At 35.3% G+C, this 13,614-nt stretch overlaps 2 protein-coding genes and 1 pseudogene across 2 annotated transcripts in view; 2 read left to right on the forward strand and 1 right to left on the reverse strand.

Annotated features, from left to right (window-relative positions):
* The window catches only part of LOC106313904 (MLO-like protein 6), a 15,284-nt gene extending 13,857 nt beyond the window's left edge, over positions 1-1,427 (forward strand). The window contains exon 14 of the mRNA XM_013751836.1: positions 851-1,427. Coding sequence (XP_013607290.1) covers positions 851-1,294 — 444 coding nt within the window. The 3' untranslated portion in view covers positions 1,295-1,427. The remainder of the gene's footprint in view (positions 1-850) is intronic.
* Positions 1,428-4,863: 3,436 nt separating this feature from the next.
* On the reverse strand, positions 4,864-6,158 carry LOC106319309 (chlorophyll a-b binding protein 8, chloroplastic-like). Its single transcript, XM_013757591.1, has 3 exons — positions 5,894-6,158; positions 5,755-5,816; positions 4,864-5,649 (listed from the first exon to the last, which is right to left on the reverse strand). The coding sequence occupies exons 1-3, from the start codon at positions 6,029-6,031 to the stop codon at positions 5,034-5,036; spliced, it is 816 nt and encodes a 271-aa protein (XP_013613045.1). The 5' UTR covers positions 6,032-6,158; the 3' UTR covers positions 4,864-5,033.
* A 3,895-nt stretch (positions 6,159-10,053) lies between these two features.
* Positions 10,054-12,636, forward strand: LOC106313859 (annotated as a pseudogene).
* The last annotated feature ends 978 nt before the right edge of the window (positions 12,637-13,614 follow it).

A 13,614-nucleotide genomic window follows, 5' to 3' on the forward strand; every position in this document is an offset into this window, starting at 1 on the left:
TTTATATAAAAGGTATTAATTTCCTAAACCATTAGATGATCAGCGCACTGTCTGTACGGTGATGATGGATCTGCTTTACAATCAAAAAAAATCTGAATTGCAGTGCAGTGTATAAATATTCAATAGACATCATGATTGAGTTCTTCTGAATCGTGGATCCTACACAGACTAATCAAACAATGAATGGGAAGCGTCTGAAATCATTAGAAAAGGAAAAAAGGAGAAAGGAAAAATGAACTAAAGTGGAAAAAATTACACTGGATTTGGATGTGGAGGAAAGAGAGAGAGATAAGAAGCATAGAAAACTTGAAACAAATCTGCAACTCGATACAATCTCTTCAATATATAAACTTCTGAACAGTTACAACTGTTAAGGAAAAATGATGACGGTTCCACAGAAGATCTAGAAGATCTGAGTGTGAAAAGATACAACCTTTAAGGAAAAAACAGATGATCTGTTTAAGAGACGCCTGTGAGGAGGTATGATGAAGCCGTCGATTGCTATAATAAATCTAGTACGTCATTCTTTTGTTCCTAAACAAATCCTTAACCATTAAATTATATCACAGACACGATTCTCACCATTAGATTTTGATTTTTTTTTCCTATAATAAAATGATGATGTCATCAATTAGATAAAAAAGGTTTGCTATTATATATAGATATATATATATATATATATTTGATATTTGATTTAAACTTTTTGGGATATTTTAATTAATAAAATATAAACTAATAAATATTTGTAAGACATTATGGGCCAATGCTAAAGCTTACACGTACACACAAACACATTGGTAGACGAAGAAACAGATTCTGAAATTTTTTATTTTGGTGAATTTTCTTGAAGATGGGTTCGAAGATGAAACCTACAGTGTTCAACGAGAGAGTAGCAACAGCTTTAAAGAGTTGGCATCACACAGCTAAGAAACAGATCAAACATGGAAGAACCTCAGGATCAACGACGCCTTTCTCTAGCCGTCCAACTACACCTACTCACGGTTCTTCTCCGATCCATCTCCTCCGCAACGTCCACAAACGAAGCAGAAGTGCGGATGAAAGCTTTGCGAACACGCTGTCTCCAAGAAACTCTAACTTTGATTCATGGCGTCCTGAGCCTCAGCAAGAACCGTCTTCTTCTTCTGCAAATCATCATTCTAGGTTCAGAAAAGAAGATTCAGAGAAGATGAAGCCCTCTTCTTCATCTTTGGAGCTTCCTCCTGGACCTGGACAAATACGTACTCACCAGCATGAGATTAGTATAAGCTTAAGGGATTTTTCCTTTAAGGGATGATTTATTTTCTCAATGATTATTAGTGATTTGTTAATATGTTTATAAGTTTATATGCAAACAGTGTTATTGTATTTGTACATTTCAGCTTATTTATGCATAATTGCTGTTGTTATATATTTGTCACTTTTCAGTTTTCTTGAGACTCAAACCTCTGAAACCCTAATTTCTAGATCCGTTGTGAAGAATGGTTGTCTATTCTATTTGGATTTGTTATCCGTGACATGCTTTGTAGTTTGCGTCGAGTTGAATCTGTTTTCAAATCATTGTTTCTCTTTTATACTTTGTCTTTGGCTTGGGATCTTTGAGTATAATCTGTTTTATATATCCTCTGACTGCAGAAACCAAATTTTGGCATAATGAAGTAAAGTGGCGGTGGATGGAAGATCTGATGTTGTGGTGAGCATAGACAACTCAAGTGTGTTGGGTCTCTTTATAGGTTGGTGTTGAACACATAGCAAACCAATATGAACACATCTCCCAGCTTCTAAAGGGTGACTTGAAACAAAAATATGGTGGTCCAAAAGATTAATTCATCCATCTTCACACCAAGATTCCCACGCTTGTTGCGATTTAAGCATATAAAAAAGAGCAAGAAAAGTGATAAATATATTCACTTGGCTAAATTACTGGAGACGTTAAGAACTGACACAGAAATTCTAATTAAAATTTCTAGCTCTTATATCAAAAGGATGCATGGACTAATGATCTGAAACCACAACATATCTCAGATTTATATTCAGTGCCGTGCCTAGACTATGTGGGGCCTATGGCAATTCTGAAAATCGGGGACTTAATAAAATTTAATTTGTTTTTCTGATTGTGAAGTTAGTAAACATAAATATGAAAATAGTTAAAGAAACATATTTATCAAGTTCGTTTACATATGATGACCCCAAAAAATCACACCCATGCTAGTAAAAAAAAATAAAAACTGTCATTGCAAAGTTATAAAAGTATTCAACATTACAAATGAATAAGAAGAGTATATGATAAAACTATGAAGAAGAATAAAACATATAGAGAAAACAATTAAAAAGTGAATATTCAAAAGCTAAAACTATATATAAAATTTAGACTGGAAAAGGATGATACAATTAAATTTGTAGAAAAATATTAATAAAAATAGACATATATAAATTTTTTAGGCCAATTGATTCTAAAAAATGGGGCCCCAAAATTAACCATACGAAGAGGGGCCTGAGACAGTTTGCCTCTTCTTTTAACACATATTAGAGTTTGACCCGTGCACCCGCACCGATATTTATTTTAATAGAATTAACATATAAACTTTTTTACATTAAAAAAAATGTAATGGTTGCACATATGTGCTTCAAAAGAGTGTTTATTTTCGATCTATAGTATATAATATTTGTGATACATCGACGGTTTTTAATTGTCTGTAATTTATAGGTTGCTTATATTTTGGTTGGATACTAAACCAATCAAAATGATAATTTATATAACATATTCGCCAATAAGTAATTTTAATTACATTAACAGTTTTTATGTATTTATTTATAAAATAAAATACCAATTACTATGTTTATATTTTTAATAATCTTTTCCATAACAAAATATATGTCGAATAATTCAATTTTTCTTTAATAAAATAGATAGATTTGTTTCTAAGTCTTTTATAAGCCAAATCATTTGTTTCTATGTTTACTTTTGAGGAAAATGGTTTTCATAAAATTTAATTATTTTATTTTTATAATTTAAATATATATGTATGAATGATATTAATCATCCAATTATTTAAAATATTTGGAAAATAATTTTATATGTTTTAATAGAATATTTATAAATTATATTTTGTATGTGAAAAGAAATTACAATATACATATATAATATTTAAAGTTTGTATGTCACATTTTAAATAAATATGTTTGTCAAATTGATTAGAGAATATTCCCGTTAGAGAAAATTAATTTTTCTCAGAGAATAATCCAAAAATGATTTATAGTTACTTAAAATGATTTGTAAAAATTGATTAGAGCATATTCCGAATATAAATAATGGAAAGTTTGGTTAGAGAATAATTTAACAAAATAAATGATTTATAGTTAAAGTAATAATTATTAAGTCAATGGCGGAAGTTTTAATTATTAGGATAAAAGAATAGTTAGTTTTAAGAGTTATTTCAGTTTTAATAATATAGATATCTTACGTAATTTTTTGGTTTTGATATTAATGTATGAGATTCATATTTTCTTATTTTATTTTTAGTTGTGTTTATTTTTTCATTTAAAAGTAAAATGTATAAATTATATTTAGTTGTTTATGTTAAATGGTTAAATATATTAAATCTTAATATTAATAGTATATTTAATTAATCTAATTGAAACACTTTCATTTTTTGGTTCGGCTTAAAACCAAACCTAACCGGACTATTTGGGTTGATAAAATCTTCAACCAAATGATTTAGACATATACTTTGGTTTATTTTGGATTCCAATGAATCGTTTTGGTTTGGTTCGGTTTGATTTTTTTGCCCACCCCTAAATTGTTTATATTTAATAGTGTATTTTATGGTGATAAAAAATCAAAGTTCTAAATTACTTAAGTTTTTTTTGTAGGCATAAATTACATAAGTTATTCTTATTAAATATATATGGTGCAAGTGGATGATATACATTGTAGGAATATAATAAAATGCTACAACGTGTAGTATTGTAAAACTTGTTTTGCAGGTATCTTTACTATTGTTATTAACGTCATACCTTAAATTTAGGGGTTTGTTATTATTGTTATTAATGCGAAATACAAAAGAAGTCGTTGGTATGCAAAAAAGTTAATGGGCTTCTTATACCGTTAAAGACTATGAAGTAAAATTGTAGGGTTAATTCCAGTGGCAAAGATCGTAAATATTCGAGAAAAATTAGGGTTAAGTTTTATTTGTACTTCACTTTTAATAGTTTAGATGGTTCGTCTTAAAACCGAACCTAACCGAACTATTTGGGTTGATAAAACCTTCAATCAAATGATTTAGACATATACTTTGGTATAGTTTGGATTCCAATGAATCTTTTTGGTTTGGTTCGGTTTGATTTTTTTTGTCCACCCCTAAATTATTAGTATTTAATAGTGTATTTAATGGTGATAAAATTCAAAGTTCTAAATTACATAAGTTTTTTTTTGTCGGCATAAATTACATAAGTTATTCTTATTAAATATATATGGTGCAAGTGGAAGATATACATTGTAGGAATATAATATTGTAAAACTTGTTTTGGAGGTATCTGTACTATTGTTATTAATGTCATACCTTAAATATAGGGGTTTGTTATTATTGTTATTAATTAATGAGAAATACAAAAGAAGTCGTTGGTATGCAAAAAAATTAATGGGCTTTTTATGCCGTTAAAGACTATAAAGTAAAATTGTAGAGTTAATTCCAATGGCAAAGATTCTAAATATTAGAGAAAAATTAGAGTTAAATTTTAGTTGTACTTCAATTTTAATAGTCTAGATGCACGCATCTGTTTATATTTATTTGAGATGAGTACTTTTCAAGCACCACAGGCAAATATTCCACAATAATCTTTTAAATATGTAACTGACTTCCTTGGTTATTGGAAAACCCAACTATTAATCCTCGAAGTTTTTCTTTTTGGCCATTGACATTTTCATATCTTACAAAGATATAATATGTTTACAAAGGGTGTTACAATACGAAGACTGTAGGATACAAGAGAATGAGAGTCCAACATAAAACACATGGGATGATATGAAGATCATCTCAGTGGAACTTGAGGCTGGTCAAGACATTGTTGTTGACTGGATCCGCCAAATGATCAAGAAGGTTCTGGTATGGCCCCACACCGGTCACTAGTCCCTGCACAAAATAGCCTAGGATTGCGAGCATAGCCAGTCTACCGTTCTTGACCTCCTTGAGTTTCAACTCCTTCATTGACTTCTCGTCTTTCCCAAACCCAAGAGGGTTAAAGAAAGGTCCACCGGGGTAAGACGGGTCACCCGAACCGGCAAAACCTTTCTCTAAGCCCAAGAAGTACTGTTTGCCCATTGATCCTGGGTTGTACCAATCCTGCAACCTCCGGTGCTCAGCAAATCCCATCAAAGCCATCTCGAGAACAAAGAGTGTGTAAGGGTCTGCCCAGTAGCTGTATGTCCCTGCAGGTGGAATCACACCGGTTTGGAACCAAGGAAGGGCAGTGTCTGCTGGAATCAAACCAGCTTTGCCAAGAATCTCAGGGGCAATAGCTCCAGCTGCACCTAACATAGCGAACCTTCCGTTGATGATCTCTCCGTAGGCTAACCATCTTGGCTCGATGAAACCTCCAGTACCTTCTGGGTCTGACAGACCAAGCGGGTCGAATCCATAGTCGCCAGGTAAGCTGCAGATTAATCACAACATCTCCCCAGTTACGAATCACTTTCGTTATATAGCGTACACATTTTGAAGATCATGAAGCTTACAGAAATCAAATATTTGGAATTACCTGCCATCCAAGTAAGACAGAGATTGTGAAGATGCAAACCACAATGGTCTGTTTGCTCCTTGCTGAAACCAAAACACACAAACAAGGATCAGATTATCCAGTTCAGAAAAATTTGGGAAGACCAGATAGTACAATGTACCTTGACAGGTGGAGTTGAGGCAGCCTTAATAACAAAGGAAGTCTTCCTCACGGAGACAGCTGGTTTTGTGCCGAATATCTGTCTAGCTGTCTGAACAGAGGAGGTAAGTGAAGAAGAGACAAGTGCCTGTGCTGCCATTTTTCGCTCTTTACCTTAACTCTTCTCTTCTGTCACCAAGAGACGATGATTGTTCAGTAATGGTCTGAAGGGAAGTGTTAAGAGCTCAAGGAACACGGTCCATCAGAACTTGTGGTTTTGAAATAGCCCAACTGGTTTCGCTCAGATTAGATTAGTATCTGATTCACCAACTATATCTGTCCACGTGGCAACACGATAAGAGATTTTTTCTAGGTGTTATTCCTTATCTGCCACCCAACTCACACAATCAAAAAAAATCTTTACGTTGAATGAAGCCAATTGGATCTAAGATTTCTGATTTCATGTATATACTGTGGTAGATGTTCATAAAAAAGATAGGCTTTATTTTTTAGCAAACGAATCCTCAGCATGAATCAGTTTTACAGTGATTGTTTTACAAAAAAAAAAAAAAACAAATTTAAATTCAAGCGTCACATTTTCACAGACTAAAATGATAAGTAAATTTTTTCAGTTAAACCGTAAAAGGTCACAAATCTAGTTTTTTTTTTTTGTTAAAGGGTTTAAATTTAGTTTTATTTTTATCTAAGAAATTAACAACTTTCTTGTATTCCCGCTGGAAACACACCATTGGTTATGACTTATGAGCACAGTACAATAAAATATTGGCATTTACCCCCAAGTTGTAAGAAAATAATATACATAAATTTAATGATGCCCAAATTATAAAACAAAAAAAACATATTAAATCTAGTGAAATTGCATCCGATATACATAACTTTTCCCTTAATTAACTCAATACCCTAAATCTCACAACATGATACCTTAGTTGATACACATACAACTTATCACATCATGTGTATTCACTTAATTTTCAATTTCTTTGTGATTATTTAGCTAATTGACTCTTAAATCTATACTGAAATATTTATAACCCCTAAATTTTTGATTGGTAAAGTTGATGACAAAACCGTAACAATATGCTACAAAAGTAGTATGCTACAAAATCAGTATATTTTCATAAATGTATTTAATAAGATGATTGGTAGATCACTAAATGATTCATATATATAACTATCATATAAATGATATACAATTTTTTTATTTCTAAAAAAGATAAATATATTTATTAGTTATAATCATAGTTGATTGGGATAATAATGAACATAATGTGTATTTTATTGCTTTGTCAATCAAGACCAAAGTCTTCAACTTCTACTAGAATTAGGGGGGTGTATACACAGCAGTATACCAATTCCTGTGAGGTGAATAGGGAGGCAAGGCCACAAGCATCTGAGAACATGTTCAGAGATCTAGAACCACTGTCTGAAGCTGTAGACAAAACACAAGCAGCCACCACATCTTCAACTAAAGAAATCCAGTCCTCGAGACTTCGATATATTGAGATTTGGAGGATAGCAGATTTGGAATCAACTTTCTTTAAACCCAAAACCATTGAATGGTCAATAAACGCTCGCAAGGCTAAAGCCAATGAGCTTTTCAAGACTCGCTCCATAAAGGAGGAGAGTAGTACCGGTTTGGACACCGGAAACGGTTCACCTCTCATATAGAGGGAAAGTGGAGGCGTGAAGATCTCTTCCAAAAGAGATGATGGTAGTAGTGATCTCTCCCGAAGGGAGGAAAGTAAAATTTGGCTCTCCCAAAAGGAGGTCAATGAAGGAACAATATTCTTTTTACCGAAGGAAGAACCAGAACACCAAACGCAAGCTAATGATTCCCGATCATAGAGCGAATCAAATAATAAGCCAAGGCCCACTAAGAAAATTTCAATGCAAAAGCCCATAACACAAAGATAATAGTAAGTGAAGCCCACTAGGCCCATTAGGGTTACCATGGAGTTGTCTGGGAATAAGCCGTCGCCGGGAAGAACATGGAGGGAGACGGTGGAGCAGCTCTGAGACAAGTCTGAGGAGATCCGTAAAACTGAAGCGCTCGATTCCAGAAGATGACTGTCCCAGCCTTGTATGAATCTTCTTATCACTGGTATATGGGTCAGAGAAATCGTAACAGAGGAGTCTGATTCGAGAGCTGCTACTGCATAGGAACAGCGACAATGGGTGGTAGATATGGTGGAAGATCTTCGGGAGTTTCCCGAGAAAATATCAGATCCGGTGGTATAAAGCCGACATACTGAAGAGGCACGAGCCTCCATGGCAGACGACCACCTCAAGGCCGGAAAAGAGAGATAGCAGCGACCAGTCCGCTTCAGACGTAGAAACACATGTAGATCTGACTGGCGCTCTAAAACCAGAGTAAACACAAAAAGAAGAGAAACAATTGTGCGAGAAAACAAAGTGGGAAGCAAAAAGAAAGAGAGGAAATGAGAAGAACAAAGGGAAAGGAGACAGGAGGCGACGCCGGCGAGCATATGCTCCACCGACGTCGGAAGATGATAGAACGTTAGGTCTTCGATAACCGTGTCAGGTAGAAAAATATTTTTATATGGTCATACTAGACGGTAGATTATTCCCCCCTAAAATCCAGACGGTAGAAGTTAGTTTAATAGTCACTTTTAGACTATTTACAATGGGTATGTTTAATCATTTATTTCAAATGTTGAATGCTTTTAATGGAGACGTTGAAAAAGAAAAAGAAAAAACTAGGTGGATTAATTGGTGTTGTTGATAGTTTTTAACATGTTGAAACTAAAAAATGGGGTCTACCAGAGCAACATGTTACCTTTTTATCAGTGATTTAAATTGCTGAGACTTTCTTTTTACATCTTTAATTTTTCATATCAATTATTTTATAGCAAATTAATTTATTTATTTACATATTATATCAAAATTTATTATTTTTGTGTTTTACTAATAGAGACTTGTTTCATTTAATTTGGACATATAACTTTTAATTGCAATTTTAGTTGATTTTTAGAAAAAGATACAGTATAAAAATTTTATGTGTATTATTGTATTACGTGGAAGAAGAAAACAATGAGGTGGATTGTTAGAAAATAAAAATGGGGTGTTGAATAAGAAAGACCAATGTACATGGTGTTAAATGTTATGTTTCAAAAGCTGCTCTATCTACCAGAAGAGAAAAGTAGTCTGGAAGATCAGATAAAATAGATGATGCTGAAGATATAAAAGATTGTATAGGTCAATTGTTTTCTCTATTGGTCTTTAGTCGATTTATCTTGGTCTTGGATATTTATGTATTTATTAGGCTTACGCAAGAGATGAAGCTACCCAGTTGCATCTTTTAAACTGGTTCAGATTGTAGATGTCTACTTCTCACTGATTCCTGATTTGACGAGCTACAGAGGAAACAATTTTTCCATTGAAATCAAATGTGCTTGGTTGATTGGGTAAACGGTTGGCGTTCTTGTTTCAATCCTTCGGGTCAAACTGGTTAACACGAATACTACAAGTTGTCTTTATTATAAAGCATTGTTTATGTTTGTTGTGCATAATGTAATGCAGAATCTTGTAAGATGGGCTCTGTGGTCAACATTGTCTGGAGGTCATTTACAATAATTCTTATTAAGTCCTTGAATATGTTTTCTTCGCTTACTCTTCCATTCATGTTCTCTTCTTACACTAAACTGAAAAGATAATTCTTGGAGCCACAAGAACACACAAAGAAATGGCGAGGTTTTGTTTCTTTGCTTCTTTGCTTTTATTGACCATGCTCTTAAGTTTTTGCTATGCAACTATAACGCCAACAAGTCCTTTGTTAATAAACCAAACTCTAAGATCCTCTAATGAGGTTTATGAGTTGGGGTTCTTCAGTCCTAATAATACTAAGAATCAATATGTTGGAATCTGGTTCAAAGATACCACTCCCCGGGTGGTTGTGTGGGTGGCCAATAGAGAAAAGCCTGTTACAGACTCCATGGCAAATCTATCTATAAGCAGCAACGGAAGTCTTCTTTTATTTGATGGAAAACATGGTATTGTGTGGTCCAGTGGAGTAACTTTTGCCTCTAACCGGTCTCATGTGGAGCTTTCAGACAGCGGGAATATTATTGTCGTAGATAACATTTCAGAAAGAACTCTATGGCAAAGCTTTGACCATCTTGGCGATATTCTGCTACAGTCCTCTTTCCTGATGTATAACCTGGCTACTGGCGAGAAGCGATTTTTGACTTCGTGGAAAAGTTATAATGATCCATCTCCTGGAGACTTTGTGGCTCAGATTACACCGCAAGTTCCATCACAAGGGTTTATTATGAAAGGCTCGACGCCTTACTGGAGAAGCGGTCCATGGGCTAAAACAAGGTTCACTGGCCTACCTCTAATGGATGAATCATTCACAAGTCCATTCAGCCTACACCAGGATGTAAATGGGTCAGGGTACTTTTCATATTCTGAAAAAGACTACAATCTTTCACGTATAGTTTTAACATCAGAGGGATCATTGGAGGTGTTTCGGCATAATGGAACGACCTGGGAATTTAACTATCAGACTCCAGCTCATTCGTGTGATTCTTACGATGCATGTGGACCTTTTGGATTGTGTGTTAGTTCCGTTCCTCCAAAGTGTAAATGTTTTAAAGGGTTTGAACAAAAATACACCGAGGAGTGGAAAAGAGGAAACTGGACCGGTGGTTGTGTGAGGCAAACTGAACTACTTTGTTGAAGAAACTCTACTAGTAAAGATGCAAATGTGTTCTATCCTGTTGCCAACATAAAGCCTCCAGACTTTTACGAATTTGCAAATTCAGTGGATTTTGAAGAATGCTACCAAATTTGCCTCCACAATTGTTCTTGTTTGGCTTTTTCTTATATTAGTGGAATTGGGTGCTTGGTGTGGAATCAAGAATTAATGGACGCAGTGCAATTTTCTGTGGGAGGGGAGCTTCTTTCTATTCGTCTTGCACCTTCTGAACTAAGTAAGGCTTAGAAGATAATTTCAAGTAACTTTGTCTTCTTTTATCTTCTACTTCAATGTTATTGAGCTAGGTATGACTTATTGCTTAATGTGTTGCCCTATATTTCAAAGATGGAAATAAGAGCAAGAAGACAATCATTGCTAGTACAGTGAGCATTTTTTGTTATTTTGGGCTTCGCTGCGTTTGGTTTCTGGAGATGCAGAGTGGAACATAATGGTAACACATTTAATGACTTTACTATCTATAGTTTGTCAACAAAATGATCAATACTCAAAATATAATAAAATTGAGCATTTCGACTACATAGGATTTGCACTAAATCGGCACCCTCAGACAAGTTCTTTAACCACCATATGATTACTATGTTAACCACTAATACACCAGTTCACTCTAATTTCAGCTCATACATCAAAGGATGTATGGAGGAATGATTTGAAACCAAAAGATGTACCAGGTTTAGATTTATTTGAGATAAATACTATACAAACTGCCACTAATAATTTCAGTCTATCAAACAAAATCGGACAAGGTGGATTTGGTTCTGTGTACAAGGTCAGAAACATTTTTTCCTTTTTGCTTTTCTACTATTCTCTGTTTATGTTCTTTAGATGACCTTACATTCTTTCTTCTAGGGAAAGCTGCAAGATGGAAAAGAAATTGCTGTAAAACGGCTTTCTAGCAGCTCTGGACAGGGCAAAGAGAAGTTTCTGAATGAAATAGTACTCATCTCAAAACTACAACACAAAAACTTAGTCCGGGTTTTGGGATACTGCATCAAAGAAGAAGAGAGGATATTGATTTATGAGTTCATGTTGAACAAAAGCCTTGATACGTTTCTCTTTGGCAAGTCTTTTTTTTGCCACATTATTTTCCTGTTAGCAGTTTTTCTCTTTGTGTACAACACTTTTCTCTCATAGTGTTTACTTTTTATTATTGCTTAGATTCAAGAAAAAAAGTTGAGATTGACTGGCCTAAGAGATTCAATATCATCCAAGGTATTGCACGTGGACTTCTCTATCTCCACCGTGACTCACGCCTCAGAGTCATTCACCGAGACCTGAAAGTGAGCAATATTCTTCTGGATGAGAAGATGAACCCAAAAATATCAGATTTTGGACTAGCTCGGATGTATCAAGGAACCGAATATCTGGACAACACTCGCCGGGTTGTAGGAACTCTGTAAGAATCTGTCTTGAAAAACATTATTAACTAGGATTTATAGTTATAATCATATTCCATTTGATAAATGTGCAGAGGATATATGGCTCCTGAGTATGCATGGACCGGGGCGTTCTCTGAGAAATCCGATATTTACAGCTTCGGAGTTCTGCTGTTAGAATTCGTTAGCGGAGAGAAGATCTCAAGATTCAGCTACGACGGAAAAAACCTTCTTGCATATGTAAGTGATACGTTAGTTATTTGATTCCCATCAGAGATTCAACTGCCTGTTTTAAATCGTTTCTTGCTATTATATTCGCTTGTTTTGAGACCACAACAGGCATGGGAATTTTGCTATGAAAACAGAGGTACTGATCTTCTGGACCAAGATGTTGCCGACTCATGTCCCCCATGTGAGGTTGGAAGGTGTGTTCAGATTGGTCTTCTTTGTGTTCAACACCAACCTGCAGACAGGCCCAACACACTTGAGTTGCTGTCTATGCTCACCACAACATCAGATCTCCCACCTCCAAAACAGCCCACATTTGTAGTGCACACAAGAGATGACCAATCCATGCCTAATGCTTTGATCACCGTCAATGAGATGACACAATCTGTGTTCCTTGGGCGCTAAGAAACAATGTGTGATGGGAATTGTGCTGACAACTTTCTCATTCTTCATTTCTAAAATATTTATAAGCAAAAAAAGGAGTTTAAATTAGTGGTTACCAACATTGTTTCTGTTAAAGCCTAAATGTTCCGGCTTGAATGCTTTGATCTCTATCATTTGTTGAATTGATCTTGACCGAGAACCTTGATGATGCATGTTTCAACGGGATCCAGTCGACTAAGATGAAAGAAGTCAGAAATGGGATGACTAAAGACGTTTTACTTAGATTTGGTCTGAAGGGTTACAAGAGTGACAGGAAGATAAAAGAGCAACAAGATCGAAGAGTAACAAGATCAAAGAGATCGCCTAAAAACCCTAGATCTAGCCGCTCAGTCTGTTTGATGGTCCAAAAGTCCCACCGGAGCGCCGAAGGTGGCGTCCTCTTGAACCATGAGATCTAGAACGTTACTTTAGTCAGCCCCACGGTGGGCGCCAATTGTTTGAATGAGAGTACTTCTGGTCGGCTTACTCGACCGGGTAAAAGCACTCTATGATCGAGCCGATACGTTTGGCCGCCGAGCCGACCAAACTGATCCAACTTGCTGGATTATGGCCTGTTATTCGATGGGCCTTGTGGAGGGGTGTAATCCATCTCCTACAATAAGTCCCCCTCCAGTTCACTTGTGAGCGACATGGCGGTCTCAGTGAATTTGTGGGTCAGGTTTATTCGGATAGCAGGCTCTAATACAAGGGATAACCCTTCCCGTTTAGTCGTCGGTATGCGCTTTTAGTCGCGTGATGTTCTGTAGGTGTCTCTGGTCGCTCAGAGTAGCGCTTGCCTTGACTCACTTTTATAGTGGGATACAGTTTTACTCGGGTGATAGATCATCTTGGATAAAACGACGGGGATCGGTTTTTGCTGGTTAACCTGACAACCTGTAAATCGAGACCAGGAATTGATTCTGGTCTGACTACTTGATTGAAAACCGGGTCAAGCGAGAA

This window comes from Brassica oleracea, chromosome C9 (genome assembly GCF_000695525.1).
Source record: "Brassica oleracea var. oleracea cultivar TO1000 chromosome C9, BOL, whole genome shotgun sequence".
Classification (NCBI taxonomy): Eukaryota; Viridiplantae; Streptophyta; class Magnoliopsida; order Brassicales; family Brassicaceae; genus Brassica; species Brassica oleracea.